This window comes from Callionymus lyra, chromosome 8 (genome assembly GCF_982586985.1).
Source record: "Callionymus lyra chromosome 8, fCalLyr1.hap1.1, whole genome shotgun sequence".
NCBI lineage: Eukaryota > Metazoa > Chordata > Actinopteri > Syngnathiformes > Callionymidae > Callionymus > Callionymus lyra.
In genome coordinates, this window is record NC_141825.1 from 22255299 (window position 1) to 22282666 (window position 27368).

General features: G+C 36.2%; 3 protein-coding genes across 4 annotated transcripts; all 3 read left to right on the plus strand.

The window, feature by feature from the left end:
• The first annotated feature begins 263 nt into the window (after positions 1-263).
• On the plus strand, positions 264-7930 carry cpa4 (carboxypeptidase A4). Its single transcript, XM_087797360.1, has 11 exons — positions 264-339; positions 460-541; positions 1739-1873; positions 1949-2047; positions 2116-2217; positions 2283-2384; positions 3939-4049; positions 4874-4964; positions 5968-6167; positions 6234-6318; positions 7678-7930. Exons 1-11 carry the CDS (start codon positions 272-274, stop codon positions 7863-7865), a joined length of 1263 nt encoding a protein of 420 aa, XP_087653486.1. The 5' UTR covers positions 264-271; the 3' UTR covers positions 7866-7930.
• Positions 7931-9027: 1097 nt separating this feature from the next.
• Positions 9028-21676, plus strand: smc1b (structural maintenance of chromosomes 1B). Of its 2 annotated transcripts, XM_087797304.1 has the most exons (25): positions 9028-9155; positions 10213-10401; positions 10616-10728; positions 11289-11492; positions 12108-12346; positions 12429-12687; positions 13640-13780; positions 13868-13950; positions 14028-14235; positions 16093-16278; positions 16357-16548; positions 17489-17635; positions 17709-17846; positions 17916-18032; positions 18115-18221; positions 18440-18581; positions 18647-18792; positions 18907-19060; positions 19658-19756; positions 19823-19976; positions 20090-20244; positions 20495-20646; positions 20741-20810; positions 20946-21056; positions 21141-21676. In XM_087797304.1, the coding sequence occupies exons 1-25, from the start codon at positions 9047-9049 to the stop codon at positions 21267-21269; spliced, it is 3744 nt and encodes a 1247-aa protein (XP_087653430.1). In that variant the 5' UTR covers positions 9028-9046; the 3' UTR covers positions 21270-21676. The 2 variants fall into 2 exon arrangements, with proteins under 2 accessions (XP_087653430.1, XP_087653429.1); XM_087797303.1 differs by having other exon boundaries at positions 17709-18032.
• Positions 21677-21811: 135 nt separating this feature from the next.
• Positions 21812-25704, plus strand: borcs5 (BLOC-1 related complex subunit 5). The gene is made up of 4 exons (XM_087797305.1): positions 21812-22201; positions 22559-22702; positions 23268-23425; positions 24868-25704. Exons 1-4 carry the CDS (start codon positions 22144-22146, stop codon positions 25096-25098), a joined length of 591 nt encoding a protein of 196 aa, XP_087653431.1. The 5' UTR covers positions 21812-22143; the 3' UTR covers positions 25099-25704.
• The last annotated feature ends 1664 nt before the right edge of the window (positions 25705-27368 follow it).

A 27368-nucleotide genomic window follows, 5' to 3' on the forward strand; every position in this document is an offset into this window, starting at 1 on the left:
AATAATCATTTTTAAAAGTGTTATTTGGAAGCATAACCATCAGTATTTCCGCTCAGTTCTTCGTTGCTTTGCAATGTTTGCTAACGTGTCTCTGTGTACGAGGCAGGTGCTGCTGTACAGATTAGAAAACGCTTTATCAGCGTGTTTTCCATGTTAAAATAACCATTTCTTAAGAGGACAGATTATCAGGGAGCTGACGTCACACAGTGGGAACCGTCCACATGACAGATGTGACATTTAAGTGAGCAGCGAGGACGGAGATCCGACATTCATGATGAGGGGACTCTGGTTCTGGCTGGTCCTCGTGGCTTCGGCCGCAGCCGAGGAAGTTTTCTATGGGTGAGTCTCGAATATCAAACACCAATGTGATTAAAGTCTTTTTTTTAGTTTTCATTTTGAAGTGAAAGGAAGTGAGGAATGATATTAGGTTTATTGTGGCGGATGTTTGATCCCCTGCAGAGATCAAGTGCTCAGGATCGTTGCTGAGTCTGAGGAGCAGATCCAAGTCCTGCAGAGCCTGCAGACCACGTATGAGGAGGAGGTACTTTTGTGATCACACGAGGATTCAACGTTATGAGTTTCTGAGACGAGCCTTGAAATTCACTGGAGTCGAATGAATGTGTGAACTTTTGTGAACATTAATACAATATGGCTTTTAATCCATAGTGATGGGTTGATGGTGCTTTATTGAAATAACATTTTCATTAGATTCTGGATCAACATTTTTTTCATTCTTAGCCTTTTAAATTAATATATACAGTATATAAGTTAATATATAATATAGGGCAGATTTTTATTCTATTCTATTTAGATTTTTCTTTTCATTTTATTATTTTATTTCTGGGTGTTTTTTTTATTTGAGGTATTGCGCTTGCTGTTGTTTAAACTGAATTTCCCCTCCCGTGACAAATAAAGGATTTCTGATTCTGATAAAAAGGTTGCTGTAATATTGTCAACATTTCCTTATTATATTTTAAATGCTACGAATAATAAAAATGTTTTACAACAATTGTAATTAGAATATCAAACTGCGTAAAAATGCATGTATTTAGAAAATACATGATTTTTTAAATGCAAATATTTAAAAGGAAAAATGAACATTTCGAGTTCAACTACTAAAAAATTATATAACAACACAAAACCAAATTTTAATAAAAAAAAAAAAAAGTTTTAACATTGTTGTCATTATTTTCAGAGTCCACTAGATGTCACTCCTTTTATTATCCATTGCTTTGAACATCTATTTAAACCTCACAACATTCTGAAACTGAAGGCGCCACCTACTGACCCTTTAAAAATACAACACTTCTTCATGAAGCTTCATCAACACATTCCTAATAAGCAACACATTTACATTGTCCTCAAAAATATTAACTTCTGCTTGTCACTGGTCATAATGATTTGGCAGTAAACCTTCTTCTAAACAATACACATATGATTTGATTTGTGTATTATTTAATGCTGACATACAAATTCAATTGTGATGTTTTTTTCTGGAGATGCACTAACGAAGCTTCATGAAACAATGTCCTCATTTTCCAAACTAGGTGGCGCTGTTTTCCCTCTAAAATGATGGAAAATTCATTGATGTATTTGTTTGAAACCAAAGATCATAATGCATATAGTGCCATCTAGTGGTCTTAAAAAAAGTGGGTCAATGCTTCACGAAGCTTCACCAACACACCAATGGATGTTTCTGTTCTAGTTCCATTACTAAGTCAAAACTTTCCAATTCCAGCTGGACTTCTGGCTTCATCCCGTCTCCGTGGACTTGCCCGTGGAACTCCGAGTTCCTGAGAGCCACCTGACCCCTGTGACAGAGTTCCTTCATGACCACGCCATCAGCTTCACGGTTATGATTGATAACCTGCAGGTTCTCCACTCCATCCACTTTTTTTTTTCTGCTTGAAAACCACATTTTTCATTCTATATATTGATATATATAAAGGAGCTTATCGACGAGGAGAAGGCAGAGATGGAGATGAACCAGATGAAGGAGAGAAGCACCAGGACCTTTAACTTTGGAGCGTATCACACTCTCGACACGGTACTTTTTTTTTTCATCCTTCACTCTTTTTTCCAGCCATGTTTAGGAATGAAATGATCTCCCCACAGATCTACAAGTGGATGGACTCTCTGGTGGCTCAGTATCCAAACCTGGTCACTAAGGAACTGATCGGCAGCTCCTATGAGAACAGACCCATGTACGTTCTGAAGGTAAGATAACGCGCTCACAAGAACACAAACTTACAATATCAGTTTTCTTATACAAGTGTGTTCAGTTCAGCACTGGTGGGAACAAGAGACCCGCCATCTGGATGGACACGGGAATCCACTCCAGAGAGTGGGTTTCCCAGGCTACTGGATTGTGGACCGCCAACAAGGTAAGAATAAACAAATAAAATAAGTAAGTAAGTAAGTAAGTACTTTTTATTTGTATAGCGCTTTTCCAGACCAGGGTCACAAAGCGCTTTAACAATCAAAACAATACTCAAAAAAGTATATACTTTAAAGATCAAGATAATACTGAGAACAACACAGGAGTTCCAGAAAATCAAGGAAAAGCCTGAACAAATAGAAACGTCTTAAGATGTTTCTTAAAGGAGTCAGTAGATCCATCAAGAGCAAAGAGAGAGGAAGATCGTTCCAAAGCTTAGGAGCAACAGCCTGAAAAGATTTCTCTCCTCTGGTCCTGAGTCGTGTGCGTGGAACCATAAGTAGATTCTGATCCACAGACCTCAGAGCCCGAGCTGGGGTGTAAGGCTGGATCAGATCAGTGATGTAAGGAGGAGCCTGACCATGAATAGATCTGAAAGTAAGAACCAGAATTTTAAAGTTGATCCTGAAAGAAACTGGAAGCCAGTGAAGAGTTTTAAGGATCGGAGAAATGTGAGTTCTTCTACTAGAGCAGGTCAGAATTCTGGCTGCAGAGTTCTGAATCAACTGCAGACGAGACACATCCTTCTTGTTAAGACATGAAAACAAACTGTTACAATAGTCCAGTCGAGAAGAAACAAATGCATGGATTACAAGCTCCAGATCATGTTCCGACAACATTTTCTTAAGTTTAGAGATTTTTCTCAGTTGAAGGAAACAGTTTCTGGTCAGTTTTCTGCAGTGTTGTACTAGAGACATGTCTTTATCAAATACAACACCCAGGTTTCTCAGGCTCAGTTTGACAGACTGACCTAAGTCACCCAAGTACTGACTCAACCCTGGTACCTTATCATCAGGAGCAATCACCAGTGTTTCAGTTTTGTCCACATTTAGCTGTAGAAGAAAATAAGTTATAAATCCAACACAGGATCATAAGATATGTGTAATGTGATATGTAATTGAGTTTACAAATTGACCCTTCATCTGCAAAAATTCATTTAAATCCTTAATTTACACATTTTTGTGTACATATAATGTTTGCTTTAAGAAAGACCCAGGTGCGGAAGATAATGAAACCAGCTGAGGTGACAAATAATACAATTTAATACAAATCACGGTGTAAATCTTTACAAAAAGTACATTTTTTTATTTGTCTGCTTTCAGGAATAGACTTTTATCGTGACGGGCTAATGGAGCCTCATGACATGTTTTTCTGTCCAGTTTACTAAAGAAAATAATCAGTGAAAAAGTACGAAACAGGCTTTTTGCCGACTCAGAGTTATGGAGAAAATTGTATTTTTGCACTTTTTTGCAGGTCGACCTTTTTTTTATTTTCGTGTTACCTGTAGGCCGGTCTGTGTTAGCAACGCTAGCATTAAACTGGTCAGCGGTGAAATAAATGCATTCTTTATGAATGCATTATTCAAAATAAATACTTTTGTAGTCACTCTGGTGTCAACTTTTTACATGTCGACTGGTTTAACTAAGTTTTATTGTAAACAGAACATCTTGACGCGGGTAAAATATCTACAGTAACTCAATAAACTCCTGCTGTTCTTCAGATCGCCACTGATTTCGGCCACGACACGTCACTCACTTCCCTGCTGAACCGGATGGACATTTATTTGCTGATCCTCGCCAACCCTGACGGATACGTCTACTCCCACACCAACGTACGTCTTTACTTGCTTCTCCACTCTTTTCATTATGAGGTGATACAGGTGAGTTCACAGACTCTGATCTGAGACAAGGGTTTTCATGGAAGAAACAGTTGGAGTTTTAATTAAAGTAAGTGGATTATACACCTGCATTACAGGGAAAGTCAAATCAAATCTGTGTATTTAGTTGAATTCAATTAATTTCTAGGTATTGTTTAAAGAACTACAACCTTATTTATTCTATTACTACCTAATAATAATTATAACTGTAACGATTGGTTAATATGATAAATAAGAAAATAAATGACAATTCATTTTAATATAAGGTATATAATTTATAAGAATCATAATATAGCATGAAAATAAATAAAATCAAATACGTATTTTATTGATTATTTTTGTTCAAATTAAAAGTTCACTGAATCTTATTTCTCTGAATTTTATTTCTACAGTAACAATACAGTAGCTCCTTGTTCTAGTTTTTCTTTTACAAAGTATTATTATTGTAATCATTGCAATACATAATTAAATTAATTAAATTAAATCATTATAAAGGTATCTCAAGACACTTTACAGTTTAAGTTGGACTATATCGGAGAAAAGAAAAATAGATCTCAGCGAATTAACGAGTCAATAACAACCTTTTAAAAGGCAGAAGGCAGAAACCTTGAGCAGAGCCGGACTCGACAGTGTCGACGGCCTCCAGCTGTGACTGGCTGGAGGGGTTTGATGGGGGATGGAGAGTTGGATAAAGAAAGGAGTGAGGGAGGATACAGTGAGAGAAAAGAAGTTTATCTTTTTTTAAGAAATGTTTTTATTGCTTCACGTCTTCTGTGCAGAACCGTATGTGGCGTAAGACTCGCTCAAGAAATGCCGGATCTACTTGCCGTGGAACTGATCCCAACAGGAACTGGGATGCAGGATTTGGTGGTAAGAATTCCTCAAAGAAATACTGGATTATCTTGTGCCATAGTTTCCTTATCTCGACTTGAACCTGTTAGTTTACTTCATTTATTTCACTAATTTTGAACCAATGTTAATCCTGGGGTCACACAAGAGTTGATTTAAATCTCTCTCTGTGGGAGGAAACCAGAGTTCTAACCTGAGGGAGAACCTACTTAGATAATGGAAATAGTTTTTACTTGCAAAGATGCAGCACCAACCTCTTAACAACCATGAATCCAGACCAGATATTCCATCTGTAATTACTTAAAACAGTTTATTAATAAATATATGTGACGAAAACTTTATTTAAAAAAATCGGTTCTAAAAAAACTCTTCTCATCTATGAAGGAGGATAAATTACATAATTATAAATATATGAATACATAACTATATATATAAATAAATAAATGTATAAATACACAACTAAATATATAAATAAATGTATAAATACATAACTAAATATATACATAAATAAGTGTATAATTACATAACTAAATATATAGATAAATAAATAAATAATTGTATAAATACATTACTGAATATTTATATAAATAAATGTATGAATACATTACTATTTATATAAATAAATAAATGTATAAATACACAATTAAATGTGTAAATAAATGTATAAATACATTACTAAAAATATAGATGAATAAATAAATGTATAAATACAAAACTAAATATGTATATAAATCAATAAATGTATAAATACATAACTAAATATGATATATATTTGTATAGAAAAGCACCGTTCTTCAACAAAAAAAAAATCAGAATTTATGCATTTTTTTATTTTTACTTTTATTAACACATTTATTGATGTTTTTATATATTGAGTAATTTATTTATACATTTATTTGTACATACATTTATACATTTATTAGTTTTTTAGTTATGTGATTTAAAAAAATAATACGACTCAGACTTGAAAACATTTCCTACATTTAAATTCTTTCTGGATTCAAAAGTACTTCTTTCCTGGCAGGTCCCGGGTCCAGCAGAAACCCCTGCTCCGACTCCTACCACGGCGTCTCGGCTCACTCCGAGGTGGAGGTGAAGAACGTGGTGAACCTGATCGAGAGCCACGGCAACTTCAAGTCCTTCATCTCCGTCCACGCCTACTCTCAGCTGCTCATGTACCCGTACGGCTACACCTGCAACCCAGTGCCGCACATGGCCGAGCTGGTGGGAGAAGAGTGTGTTGTGTGAGTGTGTGGAACTGTTGTCGACCTTCTTGTGTGTCGCCCTCAGGATGCTGTCGGCAGAGCCGCCGTGCAGAAGCTCACTTCCCTCCACGGCACCAGGTACAAGGTTGGGAGCATCTGTCGAATCATCTGTAAGTGCACAACAACACACACCGTCCTACATGCACTTACATTACTTTCTTTTGTCATTCTCCCTTCAATTTCCTTACTGATAAAATGTTAATAAACAACTCATTTCATTTCGAAAACATGCCCGAATTAGCAGATATAGGAAATGTCTCCGTTTTTAATGTCTCATTTTTACGACAAAGCAGTTATTTAGAGCTTTATACACTCCTGTGTTACCACTTGAGGCAGTACCTGTACTTCAGTCAACCTTTGTTGTGTTCTTGAAGAAAGTATTTGTCTGTATTTTTTTCTTCTTCTGCTCTTTTTAAACACAATAGCCTAGGTTGATGTTTATACTGTATGGGATTTTCAATGCACGATGCTATCTTGGTCCGAAATGTAAACGAAAGATACAACATGTTAAGAATTTTAGAGCCTTTCAATAAATCTGAGGTTTATTTTGCAATGCTACTACTAGTACTACTACTAGTACTACTACTAAATGTCTTTTTGTCATATCTTGGTGCCCCCTTTTATGCACTTTTTTAACCACAATTCTTAGGATAGCTGAGGCCTATTTTATGAAAATAATGCTCAGAAACTGTCAACAATATCTGGTTTAGTGGTTCTACTTCATCTAACTAGTTTACCTAGTCGTACAGTCAGTCATGCTAATGACTAAGCAAGAATCTGGGAATATGATAGTATCACCGCATGACTCTTGACGAAGTCGTAACTGCCTTTATTTGCTTTGAAACCAAAATATGTCCAAACATCAGCTTTAAAAGCTGCTGAAGTCCACTGTATCCTCTCGTCCTCAGTCAATCTGGCAGGATTTTATTGTTCCTTTCCATGTTAAATGTAATTTTAAATAAATCTACTGATTTTATTTTCTACAAATTTTAATCAATAAAGTGCTGTCGAATATCGATACATTATCGTGGAACAGAATATCACGATATATCGCAATATCAATATTTTCTACAACCCGTAATATAGACTGAATGTAGATGATGCCTGAACAAAAAGAAAATTCCGATGCCAAATACAGATCACAGATGGTGTACTTTACGCCAAGTACTATTAACAATATAATCATAAGAGGGAAAAATAAAGTTGAATTTACCGTAAAGAAAACGGTGTGTGAATTTTTTGCGCTTCAGAACTTTTTTACGGGGACCATGCCAGGTTCATCTGTGCCCGGAATCAAGCGGCGTAAAATTGAAAGAAGATCTTGACATTAATATTTAGATCCTTATTTTCTAAACTCTCCAAAAATAAAGTACTACACAACACTTGTTATATTTATTTTCTACTTGCAAAAGAGAGTAGTTTTTAATGCGGCTTGTTAGGTGGTAACAGGGTACTGTCTCTCTTCACAGACCAAGCTAGCGGCGGCAGCATCGACTGGTCCTACAACCTCGGCATCAAGTACTCGTACGCTTTTGAACTCAGGGACACTGGGAGGTACGGCTTCGTCCTGCCGGCCAATCAGATCATCCCAACAGCTTCTGAGACCTGGCTGGCTTTGAAGCACCTCATGGAATATGTCCGTGATCATCCCTATTGATCGTCCATGACTGCGTTTTGCAACATCTGCCATTAATAATGGCCAATAAAAATGTTGACTGTCAAGTGCTTGTGTGTACTTTTATAGGCAGGAAACAAAGTTGTATTCTGTGAAGCTTTAATTAGTTAGTTTTAATTGGAATCATGAAAAAAATTAATTACTTTTATGTGAATTATTTTATTGTAAAAATATTAAAATTTAAAACACGGCATAAACAATCCAAAGTATACAATAATCTTATATTTATGACAATGCAAAGTAAAAATCCATTGATTTACTATTTACTACAAAATACTATTATGTTCAAAAATATAAAACTTAAGTTACTGCTACTAGAGCTTCTGCTACTACTACTACTACTACTACTACTGCTACTACTACTAGGATGTATTGCTACTACTGCTACTTTTACTACCATTACTACTACTACTACTACTACTAATAGGATGTATTGCTACTACTTTTACTACCATTACTACTACTACTACTACTACTACTAATACGATGTATTGCTACTTCTAATACTTTTATTACCATTACTACGACTACTACTAATACTACTACTACTAATAATAATACTATTATTACTACTGGTATTACTTCTACTACTACCATCACTAATACTATTATTATTATTATATTTATGACAATGCAAAATAAAAATCAATTGATTTACTATTTACTATAAAATCCTATTATGGTCGAAAATATAAAACTTAAAATACTGCTACTAGAGCTACTGCTGCTGCTACTACTACTACTACTACTACTACTAGGATGTATTGCTACTACTTTTACTACCATTACTACTACTACTACTACCACTACTACTACTACTACTACTACCACTACTACTTATATGATGTATTGCTACTACTTATACTTTTATTACCATTACTACTACTACTAATAATAATAATAATAATACTATAATTACTACTGGTATTACTTCTACTACTACCATCACTAATACTATTAATACTGCTACTACTTCTAGGATTACTTCTCAATAATACTAATAATACTAATTCTAATACTAATAATAATAAAAATAAAAATGATGATAATGATAAGTTGCCCAAACGTTGTCACTATATTTCGCGCGTCAGTAAACAGTTCCCTCACTTTTCTGTCTCAGTCAAGGAAAGTGTGTCAGCAGATCTCAGCCAAAGCGACAGAAAATGGGTTATTTAAGGCAGATTGACGTTGAAAACTTCAAGTCTTGGCGAGGAAAGCAAGTTATTGGTCCTTTCATGAAGTTCAACTGCGTTATTGGCACCAACGGTTCTGGTATGAATACTTTTAAACTTCATCTTTAGCTTCATCTTTAGCTAGCAACACCCTCAGGCTGCTAATGCTAATCGCTATCAAGCTAACTAGCTTTCTAATACTCTCGTTTATCTCGATTTAAACCGTTTATAAGTCATAAAAAACTTGGCTATCAAATACATATGACTTATTTTCAATGACAAATGTATGTATTTTGGACTATATTTACTTTATTGTTAGCTAAAGTCACATTTTAAACGTTTTGTAGCATTTTAGAGAACATGAAACAGTTCAGTCACTTCATGAGTATTATTGTAAAAGTAAAGAAATATACTAGTTCTTACTGATAAAGCACTTTTCGGTGACTTGGAGTCTTCAATTCAATCATTTTACTTTACTTTATTAGTAGTATTGTATCAACAGTTATATTTTTGTTCATAAACTTTTTTCTTTCTATCCTAGCAATAGTGTTCACTTAAATCTTATCATTTACTGCGATAAAAGTCATAATTTCTGTCCAAAATAATACTAAATAAATAAATAAACTAAACTAAATACTACTAATAACACATAGACATAGGTTAGTCCAATGTGATGAATGTGTGCTCATTTTGAAAACAAATTAATATACTTTTCTATCATAGCAATAGTGTTAACTTAAATCTGATTATTATGATAAAAGTCATTATTTATCTCGAAAAAATGTTTTTTGTTAATTTAATTATTTTTGAAAGGTGTAAATATACACATAAAACAATTCTATTAAAGTTAAATACTCTTTTTGAGAGACAGTGTTGATCTGATTTAATTCTTTGTGTCATATAGGTGAGTCCAATGTGATGGATGTTTCCTCATTTTTGCTTTTATTTATTTTTACGAAAACCCTTTGTCTTATATCCCAGCAAATCTGATAAGTTACTGACATAAAAGTATTTAATTGCGTCCAAAATAATGGCATTTGTTAATGTAATTATTTTCAGTATGGTTGAAAATACACACAAACAATAATACATTTTAAAGTGAAATACTTTCCTTGGAGGACAGTGTTGTTTCGATTGAATTTTTTGATGTCAAATAGGTAAGTCCAACGTGATGGACGCTGTTAGCTTCGTCATGGGAGAGCGAGCCGCCACACTGCGAGTAAAGCACCTCAGAGACTTGATTCATGGAGCCAACGTGGGTCGACCGGTCTCTGACAGGACCAGCGTCTCTATGCATTACGTGGATAACGAAGACCAGGAGATCGTCTTTTCTCGTCGCCTTTGTGGTCAGTTTTTCTTTTCAAATGTTCATATTAGTTATAATATTAGTAATCGAGCCAGCAAAGTTCTGGAAGGGTCAACAAGGTGCATGCAGGAAACTGTTTCATCTCCTTGTATTATTTTGTCCACAGATACATTTCTGGTGTTCTTGCAAACTCTTACATCCAAGAAAAAGTTTTTTTTGTCAATACTTACAATACTCTTTCATGTGTTTTACAGGAGAATCCTCTGAGTATTGCATCAATGGTGTGCAGGTGTCTTTTAGTAGATACACAGGAGAACTAGAAAAGATTGGAATCGTTACAAAAGCCAAAAATTGTCTTGTGTTTCAGGTAAAAAAAAACTTTATTTATGAATATTTTTTTGTTTATTTATCTGTGATTGTATTAATATCCAGACTGCTGGTCTGTTACTCGTCTGTTTTAATATCATTATTTTTTATTCAAGAGCAGTCTCCAATACTTTATATAAATATATATATATATATATATATATATATATATATATATATATATAGTGTATATATATATATATACACTGCATATACACTGCATATACATAGTATATAGTATTGGAGACTGAATATAGAAATATATATACTGTAAATATAAAACACATAATTATTAATTATTAACCATAAATAAATAAAAAGTTATTAAATAAATGTTTGAGCATTTTAGTTTTCATTATGATTTATTTATTGTATTATTTAAATTGTATCAATCTAGTTTTATCTAAGTTTAATTAAGTATTATTTCATCTCTAAATTCTGTTGCCACCACAAAAAAAAATATTTTGTAGTGTTTTTCACACTTAAATGATGATAATAAAAGTTTTAAATTCTGAAATGACTAACACACAATGGATTGTTATGTTTCATCTTTCTCACTAGGGGGCAGTGGAGTCCATAGCTTTAAAAGATCCAATCGAGCGAGCCAAGATGTTTGAGAGGATTTGCCAGTCCAACGATTTCGTTGCACAATATAACCAAAAGAAAGAGGCTTTGATGAAGGCCAAAGAAGAAACGCAGTTTAACTTCAACAGAAAGAAAGCTGCCATTGCTGAGAGGACGCAGGTGTCCCAGGAGAAAGTGGAGGTATTTGAAAACATGGCACATGTTGAGACAAACTAACACAAACAGATCCTTCTAAAATGTATATTTTAATCTCGTCATGCAATTGATTATTATATAGTTGGAGACAAAGTCATTGAGGATGTGCTGTGACGTTTAAATATTTAATTGTATATATTATATAATACAAATAAATCATAAAATAGTATTAATTATTTTGTTATTACAGTACAGTAATTTAAAGTATTTTAATATCCAAACTAACATTTTTCCAAATAAAAATATTATTTTATTTATGGTCCTGAAGAAGTTTAATATACATAAATATATTTTTTTAAGCATTTTTTTTCAAAAAATTAAAAACTTTACCCATAAAAAGGACAAATAAAAAAATCAAGGTAAAAAATGTTTTTTTTTTAAGATCTTTAACAAGTTATTTTCAGAGTTAAACTAGAAATTAAATTGATAGATATTGATAGATATATATTTCTACAGGGTTCTTTTTATAGTATTACTTTACTTTATGTGGCTCACATAGGTGGAGTCAGAAGTCTGCACTTTACCTAGTGCTGATCTAGAGGTTTATAAAAGCGTTCTGACAGCTACCATGTAAGTTTGACGTACATTTACCCTCCATAGGCTCAGAAGTACCAGACCATGATAGATGATCTCAACCAAAAACACTTGGATCTGAGCCTCGCTGAGCTTTTTCACAATGAGAAGGACATCCGAGCTTTAAAGAACGATCTGGCTGGAAAACAGGAAGAAACGTCCACGAAGATGGAGAACATGACGAGGTCTGAGCAGATTGTAAAAGACAAGAAGAGGAAACTTGGGCGACTGACAAGAGAAGTGCAGCTCCTAGAGAAAGAGTCCAGGTGGGTACAAATACCAAAACATTGTGACACAAAGATGATGATTTGAAAGATATCTTAACGCTGTGCTGATAATCTTTGCTAGTAATCAAGAGAAGCAACTTTTCCAATCTCGAGCCCAATATATGAAAACGAAAGTGAAGACCTCCCATCACATAAAGAAGACAGAAGATGTCCGCAATACCTTGAAAAAGAGTGTAAAACTCTTGAATCTGAAGAGACAAGAGCTTGCATTGTATCAGCAGGAGAAAGCTGAAGTGGAGAGAGCTCGGAAAGACTACGAAAATAAGATTCTGGAGGAGGGAGATTTGCAGGGAAGAGACATTCAGCTCAATGAGGATCAGGTAACGACAATCTAAATAGATATGTTTTATAATGTAAACTGTCTGCATCTGTTTTTAAAGGGCTACAGATGTAAGTAGCATAGTGCTTAATCTGGTGCAGCCATCTTTTTAATGTAAATGCACATTGTCCTTTTAAAATAAACTGAACTGAACTAAAATTAATCTCACACAGAAATATACATTTCTAGCAGTATCCATTTTCAAAGAGAAATAGCAGGAAGAATACACAGAAAAGTACGTGTTATGTAGCATTAAATTAGCAAATATAAACTAAAATAAGATAAAAAATTAACACTTAAATGGTAGTGGTATAGACAAAACGTTATGATTACGTGTCGCTTTATTAACTGTTTAAAGCAATAAATTAAGAGCAGATAATCTAGTGGTTAAAGAGAAGTTTTTTTTTTATGTCATGAATCAGAAAGTAACTATCTATTGACCACTCTTTATGTATTTATGTTTCAATTTAATTATAAAAACTAAATCTAGATTATAACTTTAGGAACTATATTGACATTTTTGTCTTTGACTGAGAAACATTTTTAACAAAAGATGTTTTCTGGCCTGCAATCAAAAAAACGTTTAAATGTGACAATAGAGGAGAAAAACTTAAATAATTAGACATCTAAATGAATAATAAGCATTTTTATTTAACTTTTTTTTTTGGTAAGCAGATTCTGTGGTGTCATTAATTAAAGAAAATCCAGAGAGAATCATTTTATATCCTCCTTCAAAATGTCATGTTGACACACGGACTTAAGAGAGGCTCTGATAAAAGACTTAAATCCTATAACAGAAGGAAAAATACTCAACAAACACTTGGTAACAATGCTTTTTAATTCATCAAAATCCTATAACTAAGTGCTATTTCTTTCCTAAAAGACTTGGAAAAACAATTACCAGCAAAAATGTGACTGTTTCTACATGTGCGTCCATGTGTCATTTGTTGCAGCTGCAGCAATACAAAGAGCTTACGGAGTTTGCGAGACAAAAAAGTGCTGTTCTCAGCCAGAAGGCAGATAAGCTGCAATGGGAGTTAAGAACTGACGCCGAGAAGATAGCGTTTCACCAGCAAAGAAGAAAGGAAGTGGAGGTGTGGCGGCAAATGGATCTTTTTTAATGATCACCTTCTTTACATGTATTGATTCATGTTCTCCTCCTTCACAATCACGTGCTGAAGTCTGGAATCAAAAACAAGCTGGTTCTGTTGGATGATTTGGCGAAAAGAGCAGAAAAACTGGAAGAGTACATCAACACTACTCAGTAGGTTTAGATCCATACGTTGATGAAATAAAAAAGAACAGGTTGTGTTCTCTAACAGAGGTATTGTGATATCATAGGGCGTCCATTGAGCAGTACTGTGAGCAGGAGCAGACGTTGAGTGCTCAGCTGGAGCAGGGGCGCAAGCGCACCCTTGAAGTGGAGGAAGAGATGTGTCAGGTACTGGAAACGCTGGGAAACGCCAGAATGGACAACCAGGAGAGCAAGCGGCAGCAGAGACGGATAGCCATGCTGGGAAAGTTGCAGAGACTCCACCCAGAATCTGTGGTAAATGAAAAATGAACAAAATTGACAGTAATATCCATCTCTTATCATCTTGCTATTGGGTATTTAGGCATTCCTATATCATCAATCTTATATTATTAATATTATATAACTTTTTTTAATATTATGATATAAAAGCTATTTTTTCACAATATTATTTTTATTGGCTTAAATCTTATTGAGAGGAGAATAATTACTTACGAAAAGACAAAAACTGAGAATAAAAGGTCCTAAAATGAACATCATTTATTCATGTTTTCAGTTTAATTAGTAATGAATAATCGAAATAAACACAAAATAAGGTCCACATATATACAGTCAAAGTCTGAGCTAGAGAGTATCTGCCAAAGTTCTGCTACAATGACACGATAGAAGTAAGTAAGTAAGTAATGGTTATTTCTAGGGTGCCTTTCTAGACCAGGGTCACAAAGCGCTTTAACAATCACAAACAATACACAGTGAAAATATATACTTAAAAGATTAAGTCAGGGAAAAGCCTGCACAAATAAAAATGCAGAGCGTGAGGAAGATCATTCTAAAGCTTAGGAGCAACAGTCTGGAAGGATTTCTCTCCTCTGGTCCGTAAACGTGCGGGGAAACCATCAGTAGATTCTGATCCGCAGACCTAAGAGCCAGAGCTGGGGTGTAAGGCTGGATCAGATCAGTGATGTAAGGAGGAGCCACATTTCAAATTGATCCTGAAAGAAACTGGCAGCCATTGAAGAGTTTTAAGGATCGGAGAAATGTGAGTTCTTCTACTAGAGCGGGTCAGAATTCTTGCTGCAGTTTTGTATTAACTGCAGGCGAGACAGATCCTTCTTGTCTAGACATGAAAACAAACTGTTGCAATAGTCAAGACGAGAAGACACGAACACATGGATTATAAACTTGTGACACCATTTTCCTTTGTTTGCGGAAGCCCGACTGAGACTTCTTATGGATGTCGCTCTGATCCAAGAACAAAGACAACTGCTGAAACATCACCTTTTCCAAGATCTTGGACACGAATGGTAGCTTCTGTTAAAAAAACTTCTGTGGAAAGGGAGAGGTTTACCATTTTTTAATAACGAGCCTACAAGGAAGGATGTCGTACGAGCAAGAGGAGGGTTTCATCTTGTTCACCAGTGCCGAAACATTAGCCAGCGTTACAATGTTGAAGGAGGACCCCAACCTGGAGACAGGCTCAGTGTCACACAAAGGGGGAGCGATTTTCGCTTTGATCAGTTTAATTTTGTCAGTGAAAAATCTCAACAATGCATTGCTGTCAGCTTCACAGAAGACAGGCTTGATTTTAGGAGCAGCAGGAGACACGAGAGAATTTATTGTGTCAAACAACACTTTTTCTCTTTTTTGTTGTTGCCAGTTTCCGAACGTAATTACATTGGGCAGTTTCCATCATCTCTTCTGACTCAGGAGATCTTCATTTGTCCAAGGGCACCGTTTTTTCAGAATTGTCAAGTTCGATTTAACAGGTGCCACTTGATCCAGTATTTCAACACAATGATTAGTGAAACAGTGGATCACATTGTCCAAGTTAAGGCAGTCATTGAAGAAAAGACGTTTAAACATAGCAGAAAAACTGTCTGCAGTATCGGCTGAGATAACACGCCTCTGAGACCTAACTCACCTCTGAGCCCCACCAATGTGTCATCCCTGGGCCAAGGTGACCCGAAGGCAGGAAAGGTATGTTTGAGGTATCCCTTGTGTTGTCTTTGGGACAACCTCCGCCACTGCATATGTATTTCTGGAAGCCAGGGAAGTCGGGTCACCTTGACCCTGAAACAACACAAGGGTTAAGATAGATGAATTAAATGTAAACTTCTATATTTTTCTTAAACTATTTCAATATTTTTGTCCCAGTATGGCCGCCTCTACGACGTGTGTAGCCCGATCCATAAGAAGTACCTTCTGGCGGTCACCAAAGTGTTTGGTCACAACCTGATGGCCGTTGTCGTGACGACAGAGAAAGTGGCTCGTGACTGCATATCTTTTATAAAGGAGGAGAGAGGGGATCCTGAGACTTTTTTGCCCATTGACAATCTAGTCGTAAGTAAAGTTCTCTACAACTCCTCCAGCGGGCTCTTATTTTGTTTCACTAATTAAAAATGTGTTTTGTTTTTCGAGGTAAATCACATCAACGAGCGACTGAGGGAGATTTCTGGAGCCAAAATGGTGGTGGATGTTGTGAGGATTAACATTGCCTCAAGTGCCAGCCAGCTAATGAAAGTGGTACACTTTGTGTGTGGCAATGCGCTGGTGTGTGAGACAATCAAAGAAGCCCGCAGTGTGGCTTTTGACAAAAAGGGACGTCAAAAGGTAAGAACTGAAGATCTAAACAGTCAAGAAACTTCAAGTCATGTCTCCAAAATAGAACAACAAATATGTTCCAAATATATCACTTCTGATAAGTGGAGCTCACACCTGCGTCTGTCTAGGGATGGGTTGATGAAGCTTCATGAAACAGTGTCATATTGTTAAGATCTATTTTTTGGCGTCCTCAGTTTAAAAATGATGTGAGGCATTAACAGTGTTGATGATCAAAGCTTAATATTATAGAAAAAAGAGATGACTCTGAAAATAATGATGCTTCCTGAAGCGTCATCAACTCATCAGAAATAGAGGACATCAACATACAGTTAAAAGCACTGTTAGGCCACTCGGTCATAAGAGGTCACTTTTTGTAGGCTGCAAGCTGGGGAGTCCTTCAGCATTTCTTTTTAACTTTCTTTTTTTATATAATTGACTTTATTTTGTTGTTTAATGTATTGGGGATGGTGTGGTTTTCTCATTTCTGTAACTTTTACTTTTATTTTTAAATATCTGTTCAATCTTAACCTTATAATCAAAGATATATAAAGGATAACGTTTGATATTTACTTCTGAAGATGAACAAAAATTGCTTTAAATGGAGGCTCGCTTAATATGTCACAGGCCACTCGTGGGCCACAGGTTTTAGATAAGTATAGTGTGAAAATAACCCAAAGATAGAATCTAAGATATTTATTTTCTAGATTTGTTTTTAGGTATTGCACTGACTTGCTAATAACTTCGAGGTGGCTGTTCTATATCAATACTTTTTAATGATATGATTTGCAGCTTCAAAATCTGGTGTTGGCTTCTGTGCTGCTGATAAACAAACACACATCATTCTGGCCTGTTAAATACACTTTAGTACAAGTATTTTGATCCCTTTACTGTTTCCTTACCTCACCTTGTTAAGAATAAAACTAGTGACATTCTTTCATTTGTCCAATAGACAGTTTCTCTGGACGGAACTCTTTTTTCAAAGTCGGGGCTGATCTCTGGGGGCTCCAGTAACCTGCGGACAAAAGCTCGCTGCTGGGACGACAAAGACATGACTCAGCTTAAAGGAAAGAAGGAAAAGCTGACGATTGAGCTGCGTGTAAGTTTGTGTCGTTATTTGAAGACAAACATACAAGTGAATAAGTTGTGTATTTGGTTTGGTGATGTGTCAGGAACTCATGATGCTCAAGAGAAAGGAGACGGACTTAACTCAGATCAGGGTGCAGTCCATGGGTGCTGAGAAACGACAAAAATACACCCAGAAGGAGTTGGAAAATATAAGGAAGAAAATCATTACTCAATCTCAATCGGTACAATATGAAAAGTTTGAGCTAGAAAGTAAAAGGCACTTTAAATTGACTCTATATTTTATTTTCCAGGACATTTCTCGCATGGAAAGTGAGATATTTAACTTGGACTCTCAGATCGACATACATCAGAAACGTGTAGAGGAGAAGAACTCTGAGGTGACAATGATTACAGAGGAGATAAGTCAGGTACTGTCGCAGACTGAGGAGCATTGAGAAGTCTATTGAAAAGTTTTCTGTCTGGTTTTGACAATATTATTTTTTGTAATAGATGGAAGACTTGATTTACTTGGACTTCTGTGCTGAAATCGGCGTCAGCAATATCAGGGAATACGAAAAGGAACATCTGAAACGTCAAACTGAGATTGACTCAAAGCGGTAAAAGATTTTTTTAAATATTAAAATGTTAAAACATAAATAATTGCAGTGAGGCCAGTAGATGTCTGCATAGTTACCATGCAGAAAATAATTAAAAATGTTAGGTTTTTTTAAGTAAAGGTATAAACTTCATGTAGTAATCAAATTTCTTAGCACAAAAAGCAGCTATGTATTAGTAAAAACTCTTAACAAAAAGACAATAGAAATCGTCTCTTCAGGTTGGAGTTTGAGAAGCAGTGCACTCGGCTCGAGGCGCAGTGGGAGTATGAACAAGAGCAACTTGAGAAGCAGCAGAGGAATCTCTTTAAGCTGGAAGAAACGATTAAAAAGGAGGAGCAAGCAGTTCTGGAGCAGAAGAAGGTGCTTGTTTCAACCGCATAGCATTAATCTTTTATAGATCTGTGACATTTGACTGACTTTTCCAGGAAGAATCAAAGTTTTTGGACGATGTTGAGATGGATGAAAAGAAACTGTCAGAGATGAAGAATGGGCTGCTGAACATGACAAAAGACATCAGTCTCCTCAAATCTGATCTTGACTCAAAAACCAGCTCCTTGAAAGGAATCAACAAGTAAGACTCATTTAATTTGACAATATATTACTTAAATATTATACTATGAACAGATTGTGTTTTCAATAAAGGTCCCTCTCAGCAACAACAAAGCATTTATCTTGTATTTTTCAGGGAGGTGACGAGTCTTCAGCGGGAGGTGATGATGGCTGAGAGTGTACTGGAGCAGAAACATTTGGCCAGACACAACCTGCTCCTCGCCTGCAAAATCCAAGGCCTGCCAATCACCATGCTCTCAGGCTGTCTTGATGAAATCAGCAACTTGCAGGTGAGGCACTGAAAGCTGCCCGGTGAGGGTTTTTTGCTACTTCATTTGTTTTTAAACATTGATTGCCACAAGAACAATGACAAAAATCGCACTCTTTGGCCTAGAATTGAGACAAATTAAAAAGTAAAGTGCAATGTTGTATGTGTGCTAGGATGTGGATTAATTGTTAGACTATACGTAAAAACATCACATTTAGATTGAATAAAGGTTGTACAAATGCTCATGCTCGCTGTCTGCTCCATCATTGTTTTGATTGACATTTAAACATGTCAATCAACACTCTCCAACTAGCCTTCCAACCAAAAAACAACACATTCTGAAACTGTGCAACTCATTTTGTTTCAATAAACTCATAGCTGCATCATTTTGCATTCACATACCATGCATTGTTTCCAAATCTAAAATTTTAACAAGTTTGAAGGTAAGTATATAAAGAAGAATATAAATGAGTAAGTCTTTATTTGTGTTGAGAAGTAATGTTTTAATGCTATAAAAGTTAAACAAAATCATGTGTTGAATACTAACATTTTACTCCTGCTTCACCTCAAGGCACATATTAAATATACATTTCTAAAAGTGACATTTTCTTTTAAAAAGATGGACATGGGATCTGAAGGAACATCTGCCTCAATGAGCATCTACGAGAGGGAGGACCAGCTTATCATCGACTATTCTGGTCTGGGAGCAGAATTTAAGGTATTGCACAGCCAGTCAATGAATAGCAGAGTAGTGTTGAACCTTCAGTGGAAACTGTTTGAACAGAATGGAAATGCAGAAGAGGTGCTGACCATGTTTGAAGGATTGAAGGAATCCATCGCCTCTCTGGAGGAAGGCCTGCATCAGACCGCAGCTCCTAACCTTAAAGCATTAGAAAAGATGAGAGAGGTGAAAGACAAGTTGGAGGGCTTAACTGAAGGTACTGTCATATTCAATGTTCTCATGAGTAAGTCTTCACTGCGGCACTTTATCCAAATGTTTGTCAGCCGTCGTGGCAGGGGTTCAGGTTGTTGTGTTTTGGTCCTAAATCAGAGTTTGAAGCCAGCACCAGGACAGCCAGGAAGTGCAGCCGAGAGTTCGAGGAAGTCAAAGCGCAGCGGTATCAACGCTTTAGCAAGTGTTTTGAACATGTGTCTGAGGTGCTCGACCAGATCTATAAAAGGATCTGCAGAAACAACAGCGCTCAGGTGAATCTTAAGCACTCACTGTTGTGGTTTGTCTTCAATAAGATGTGTTTCAAGAGGGAAACTCAAGTGGAAACCACTGTCTTCACTTGAGTTGTATTACTTGGAAAGGATAGAAGGTGGTTTGTATTCAGGTGTCACATACACACACAGCCAAAAAAACAATTCTCGGCATTAGAAAACATTTACAGATTCCGTGGTGCTTGGTGTTCAAACGGAGACGTGAGTAAACAACACTGTTCTTGTGCTGCAGGCGACTTTGTCTGCTGAGAACCAGGACGAACCGTACCTCGGCGGCATCAGCTACAATTGCGTTTCTCCAGGAAAACGCTTCATGTCCATGGATAATCTGTCCGGAGGAGAGAAGTCTATTGCCGCTCTGGCTTTGGTGTTTGCCCTCCACAGGTATCAATTAAAAGCAGAAGTACAAGATCTAACAGAGCTAAACATCTGCATGTGGTGCATCATCACTCTTGGTTAATTAATGTTGCTTCTGAAGTTTTCGTCCAGCTCCTTTCCTCATTATGGACGAAGTGGACGCCGCTCTGGACAGATCTAACATCGACAAGGTGAGACTCAATCGTCCAAATACATCCCTGATACAAATCCATTATAGAAAAAACATATGTAAATTCCACCTGCAATAGTTAAATGAAAGAGTTTGTTATTTGTTTCTTTCATATTCACGTGTAAATCATCCCCAGGTGGTCAGTTATATCTGTGAAGAGTCCAGAGCAAACATGCAGGTCATCGTCATCTCTTTGAAAGAAGAGTTCTTCTCCAAAGCTGACGCATTGCTGGGAGTTTACTGTCATGTAAGAATCATGTCTTCTGTGTGGAGGGACTCTTAAGTATTGATTTGGGGAGATTAAAGTGCGTTCATCGTTTTCTTTTCACAGGTCGATGAAAGCACTGTAAGCCGTATCCTGACCCTTGACCTCACCCCCTTCCCGGTGGAGCGCGATGGAGACGAGAGAGAGAGCGGCGACGTTGACGAGCTGGCAGACATGTTGAATGGAATCTTTTGAGTGAGAGATCCACGTCTTCCCATGTTATTTGTCAACACAAGGTTCAATTCATGAAACAGTTAATAGACATAACTGCTGACATGGTTCACTTTACATGTGGTTTGATGTTGACATACGTTTGGTTGTTATTGTGTCTTAACAGTTATATGATGAATGTTTCTCTGCCCATCTTCTAATATGCAGTTTTATATTCTTAGCCTGTGGAATGTTCCCTTTCATGCAGTGTAGTACTTGAATGCTACTCAAAGGTTTTCTCTGTTTATTCATGAATTTAAATAGGTTTACGGTTGATGTCAGTTAGTCTGTGCTTCATATATCTAATGTGTTACATGTGCTGGAATACTTCTTTCTTAAATGTTATTGAAAAACATTCCTACATAAAATGTTGACCATTTGTTCAAATTCTATGGAATCCGTTTATTTTTATAATTTATTGTTATTATTTTCTAGGCTCAGGTATTATATTTTATTATTCGTACACGAAAGGGTTAAACGTGTGTCTCCCGAGCAGTGGGCGGTGACCAAAGTCTCGTGATCTATATTTACGGAAGTAGTTTCTTCCTTTTCTTCCGCGTTAGCTTTCTGTTCTTTGTGAGACGATACGTTTGGATTTTATCTACGTTTACGATTAAACATAAAAAAAAACCATCACAGCCGTTTAAAAAACAAAAAGTCCATGAGGTCTCCTTGTGTTTACTACGCTGTTGCTAATGTTTAGCAACACTGGCTAATCGTTGGCTTCGTCATTGAAAACCTGACGTCAGGATGATTTAAACTGATCTTATGTTGCTTTACGTGTAGTTTGAGAAATCATGTTTATTGTTTAATGTGAACAGATAGTTCATAGCATTGCTTACAGCGGAATATTAGCATTATGGGCGCAGAGCAAAGCGGAGATGCTGAGCACAAACCCTCAGACTACAGCTCCCCTGGTAAGATTGTTTCCATCAACATATCTTTTTAAATAAGTAAAATGTTGATCCTTTTCTGCTTTGACAGTTGAGGAAACATTAAAGCTGGATTAAATTCATTGACAAAAGGGTAAAATATACTGTTGTAACATGTAATAGTCATGAGGACACATTTAAAGTATCTTTTAAATGCTTCTATTATTTATTTGTTCTGTGAAATACCACCAAAAGTTCAATTCTATTTGGAATTGTCCCTCCAGTGACTAAATTGTATTGCACATGTTGATTGAAATCTCATTCATTTAATCCTAATGCTATTTAAAGATTTGATCAAGGCTGAAGATGCTGAGAGTAAGTCTGGATAAATGTCTCCTCCAGTTGTTCCCTCCCCGGCCAAACAGAAGGCGAAGATGGATGACATCGTGGTCGTGGCCCCGGGGACTCAGGCGATGCGGAATATCCACAACGACCCGGACGTCATAAAACTTCAGGAGATCCCAACATTTCAGCCACTTTTAAAAGGTACTTTATCAGTTTATTAGGCTCAGCTTTTTGTCCAAGAAGTGTTACATAAGTCTCTGTAAACCTCATATTACCATTAAGAGTTGTGTCGTCAGATTTATATATGGATGCAGTCATTTCTGACAACTTGTAAGGTGTTAAAATATTTTTAAATAAAAATGTACAGAGAAATTTAGGTCAAATGTTATGAAACGATGCTTCAAATGAGTAAAAAAAATCTTAAATTATTTATTTTTTTCTTCTTGAAGCTCAAACATCTATTCGAATTAATTTCACAGATGAATTGTTGTCATTCTGAGCTTGTTATACTTTCTAAAGAGTTTCTTGAACGGAATCACAATTATATCAACATGTCTCCTCCCTCCTTTACATACATTTTGAATTCAGCGGTTGTGAGATCATTTTCGCTGCAACTTATTATCAACTGAATAATTTCTCAACAACTTACTTGCAAAAGATGTGTCAGTTTTGTCACTTTATCTGCATCATGGAGTGAAGCAGTGATGAGTTCTGAGTTCTGTTCCTGTCGGATGAATCACGTCTTCTGGCATTTTTCTCTTCACAGGAGTCCTGAGCGGACAGACGTCTCCGAGCAGTGTGTGCCTGGAACGTCTGGACTCTGCGCAGGTTCTGCAGCTCTGCGTCCGGTACCAAGACCACCTCCACCAGTGTGCAGAGGCGGTGGCCTTTGACCAGAACGCCCTTGTTAAGAGAATCAAAGAGGTGAGACAATTGACCTCAATGTGTCTTCATCTCTTTATATATTTCTTATCCTCTTTAATTCATATCTTTGTTTGACTTGAATCGGAGAGATCATTAACTTTTTTGGGGTTATAAAATAGGAAGGTTTTTTCGAATAATTTTGGATTCAGTAGGATCTTAAAACTCAAATTAACATTCCCAAATTCATTTGAATCTTAAAAAGTAAAAAAAACAAATTATTAAAATGGAATAGTTGTATTCAGCGTTTTAAAATTTTGTTTTATTTCAGATTCCTTCGGGAAATTGTTTTTTACTAGCTTTAGATGTAGATTGTTTTAGACTAGATGTTCTGGCCACCTTAAGTTAGCCTGAGAGATCTTAATCAAATAATTATTTTCTCAAATGTACAGTTGAATTTTAGTAACTTTTCATTATCAATGTTGTAAGACGTCTGCTGTCAGGTTCATGAATATTATTTCATTAAATGTGCTTCACTTAATTTTAATTGTACATTTAATAAATAATACATTTAACATTTTCACTTCATTTTAGTAAATTTCTACAAGCTTAAATCTTCAAAGAAAGTTTGGTTTGCACATTTATTTTCCATCTTACAACAAAACCCTGATTTGCATGTGATTGAATTATGCAATTTAATAAAAATAAAAGCCATAATATTTTGATGCAGCTTTGAGAATCCCGGATCTTCAATGTATCAACCTGCGTATCAAGCAAAAGATAAAGGCCCTATAAGTAGTTATTTAAAAGTGTTTCTGGCTCCCTCTGGTGTCGCAATGATGTCAATTCTTCGTGGTTTACAAAAAAAAAGAAGATAAAGGTTCTTGTTTTATCCATTCCAATGAAAGCACTGATCAATGGGGTCACGTGACGCTCGCAGTCTTCCCTGATGGTTCGGCGAGGAAAAGTTCCATAGAGAGGAACTTTTTTTTAAATAACGGCTGGAGAGTTTTTGTACAAACTATGCCAAACCAGTTAATACAGAAATCATTTAAAAAAACCTTTATTACAATTTTGTTGGTTTAAAGCTCAAAAAAACAACAACCTTAACATCTTTATTAATGTTTTTGTTTAATTTTATTTGCAGTTGATTCACTTATACATGTAAAAATGTGATGTTCACACCTTGTGTTGGGGAAATAAAGTTTATTTTTTAGTCGGCTAGACACAGGATATCATCAGGGTCTCAAACCAGAGCTCGTTTCTCATGAAAGTCTTTACTAAATTTGATTCATTTTCTTGTGTGTTTTCACTGTGAATTTTGGCCTTTTTTGTCTAATTGTATATGTTTATTTGAGAAATATGTTTATTTTAAAAGATGTAAAGACATATAAACATAAACATGATGCTAAAAAAAAAGAAAAGTTCAACATCAATAACTGGGGCCGCAAGTTTGAGGCCCCTGATCCTAACCCGACTCCCAAAACACTCCCGGCTGCTTCCAGATGGACTTGTCAGTGGAGACGTTGTTCAGCATCATGCAGGAGCGCCAGAAACGCTACGCCAAGTACGCTGAGCAGATCCAGAAGGTGAACGAGATGTCGATGATCCTGCGGCGCATCCAGATGGGCATAGACCAGACGGGCCCGCTGATGGAGCGCCTCAACAACATGCTGCCGGAGAGCGAGCGCCTGGAGCCCTTCAGCATGAGGCCCGACACCGACTCCACCAAGTAGCCCCCAAAAAAAAAACTCAGCCCGGTGGAAGACGAGGAACGTGTTTTTATTTTTGACTCATGGAGTCATCCCCGGAGGAGGATGGAACTACTTTATATCAGCGTGAGCACAGCTCTTTACTTCTGGCGCTGACCAGCTCGTCACAAAGTGTTTAAGTGCAGATCATCTGCTCAGGCAGCCGCCGCGGATTATTACTAATCCTTTCCCTGCAGAGGAAAAAAAAAAAAAAAGGAAATCTTCCAGGCACATCTTGGTTTATCTGGAGAGGTTTGGATCCGATGAAAGGTCCCAAATATCTTCATCTACCACTTTACAACTCCTGTGAAGCATGGAGGCATCTTCTGGTTACTGCATGTTTGTTTCACCACTTTAATATTGGGATTATCACGACTCAAGAACTCAAACCACCTGAGAAAGATGGACGTCTCTGGAGCAGTGAAAACAAAACCTCTTGCTGTGTCATTTGGAAATGTTTATTTATTTGGATTGTTGGTTGTTTTTTCACTTCAAGTATATGTAAATAATTCAACGCACAACTGGAACAGCTTCAAACTACGTTTTGTGATTGTTGGAAATAAAAATTGACGTCATCAGTGGAAGAAGCAAGTATTTGAAGTTCTTTTGATTTGGGTCACGGCTTGACAGACCAGGGTCACAAAGCGCTTAAACAATCAAAACAATATTCAATAAAGTATATACTTTAAAGATCAAGATAAAACTGATAACACAACCAGAAAAGCCTTTTTTTTTGTTAATTTCCAGATGAAAAAGAGTAATAAATGATGGACAATTGTGACAGGAGTACAGGAAGGAAGTTCTCTGTTCACTTCTTTGCAGTATCGTGCCAAAATGTGAACTGAAATGAAATTTTAAAATACAATCTGGATCTTTTGACCACTAGATGGAGCCAAAGATGTCTGCAACCGTTGATTTTTGAGTCTTTTTATACTTGATGGACTCGTTTAGTCTGTTTTTGTATTTTTTATTTGCGTCAATTATAATTGACCTGATTCAATGATTAGAAATGTTTAATTTCCTCCTCATCCACTGTAGGGTTATTCTAAAAAGCTAGTTTCCTTTTAGTAGTTGGAAAAAAAAGTTCTACAACCTCAAAAGAAAACGTCCTCAATTTAATATTAGAATTTATAATAATATAATATATTTTAATGGGGATTTACAGAATTTAGATTTAAATGTACGCTATACACCACTTTAAATGTGTAAAAAAACAAAAAACTTAAGGCCTTGGCTCCCTCGAGTCATCCACGGGACAGTGAACCATCAACATCTTCATATCATTTATCATTAGTAAAACTTATTTTTTAAACAAATATAGCGTGTTATATTAAGTGCATGATAAATAAATGGTTAAACTAACTTTTATAGTCATTATTATATTATTTTTATATAATAATATTATTTTATGCACAAAAGAGATTCAAGAGTAAGTCAAATATTTAGAAATTGATATATGGTTGGAAAATAGTGAAAGAATTAATAGAATTTGGAAGAAGCTGTAAAAGTTTCTACACAGTGGTGGAAGAAGGACTGCAGCCACAGCAATAAATTCCTGTTACAAGTTATAAAAAAAACAACTCAGGAAGTGTCTTCTATAGCCTCTGTAAAATAAAAAATCTGAGCGTTTTAATAATTCTCTGTGTCTAGTTCCTTGTGAAGATGTTTACAAAGTCAGAGAGCAGCTTACATCCAGTCGGCTCGCTTCAACCTCAAAGCTGGTATCCGTGTGAGGCATTAAAGGATTTTGCCGGAGAAATCCTCCTGCTAATGGAAAGTGGAAGAGGGTTTCTCACACGGGCGGCGTTTGATTGTGAACGCGGCACAACCAAGTCAATTACAGAAGGATCCTCCTCAGGCTCGGCTCCCTTTGAGCTCCCGAGATTAGCTCGCCTTGTCGTCACAACTTGTCTTTGGATTACATCCCTTTCCTTTTTCTTTGATATGTTATTGCCTTTTATGTTGAAATTAAAATGGTCTGGAGCGCCCTGTGGGCTGTTGTTTGAACCGGGGAATGGAAATCGGGGAAATTTCACCAGAAATAAGGAGGAGAGGTCCCACTGTGAAGAAGGACTGCAGCTCAGAGATGATCGGGAAATGGAAGTCGTGAATGAAGTAGTGACGTGTCAATGAAGCTTCATGAGGCTTCTTTTTTAGAGTCCACTTCACACACTCTTTTTTCTATTACTTTGAACATCTATCGAGACTTAACTTCGTTTTCTAACTGACGGCACGATGATTCCTGCTTTTGAAAA

Bases quoted from the DNA above. Each gene is read 5' to 3' on its own strand.
- cpa4 (XM_087797360.1), top strand. From the start codon at position 272: ATGATGAGGGGACTCTGGTTCTGGCTGGTCCTCGTGGCTTCGGCCGCA. The intron at 2,218-2,282 runs GTAAGATAACGC...AAGTGTGTTCAG, and splicing joins GACCCATGTACGTTCTGAAG to TTCAGCACTGGTGGGAACAA. The intron at 6,319-7,677 runs GTAAGTGCACAA...CTCTCTTCACAG, and splicing joins GAGCATCTGTCGAATCATCT to ACCAAGCTAGCGGCGGCAGC.
- smc1b (XM_087797303.1), top strand. From the start codon at position 9,047: ATGGGTTATTTAAGGCAGATTGACGTTGAAAACTTCAAGTCTTGGCGA. The intron at 18,793-18,906 runs GTAAGACTCATT...TGTATTTTTCAG, and splicing joins TCCTTGAAAGGAATCAACAA to GGAGGTGACGAGTCTTCAGC. The intron at 19,061-19,657 runs GTGAGGCACTGA...TCTTTTAAAAAG, and splicing joins ATGAAATCAGCAACTTGCAG to ATGGACATGGGATCTGAAGG.
- borcs5 (XM_087797305.1), top strand. From the start codon at position 22,144: ATGGGCGCAGAGCAAAGCGGAGATGCTGAGCACAAACCCTCAGACTAC. The intron at 22,202-22,558 runs GTAAGATTGTTT...TGTCTCCTCCAG, and splicing joins CTCAGACTACAGCTCCCCTG to TTGTTCCCTCCCCGGCCAAA. The intron at 23,426-24,867 runs GTGAGACAATTG...GGCTGCTTCCAG, and splicing joins TTGTTAAGAGAATCAAAGAG to ATGGACTTGTCAGTGGAGAC.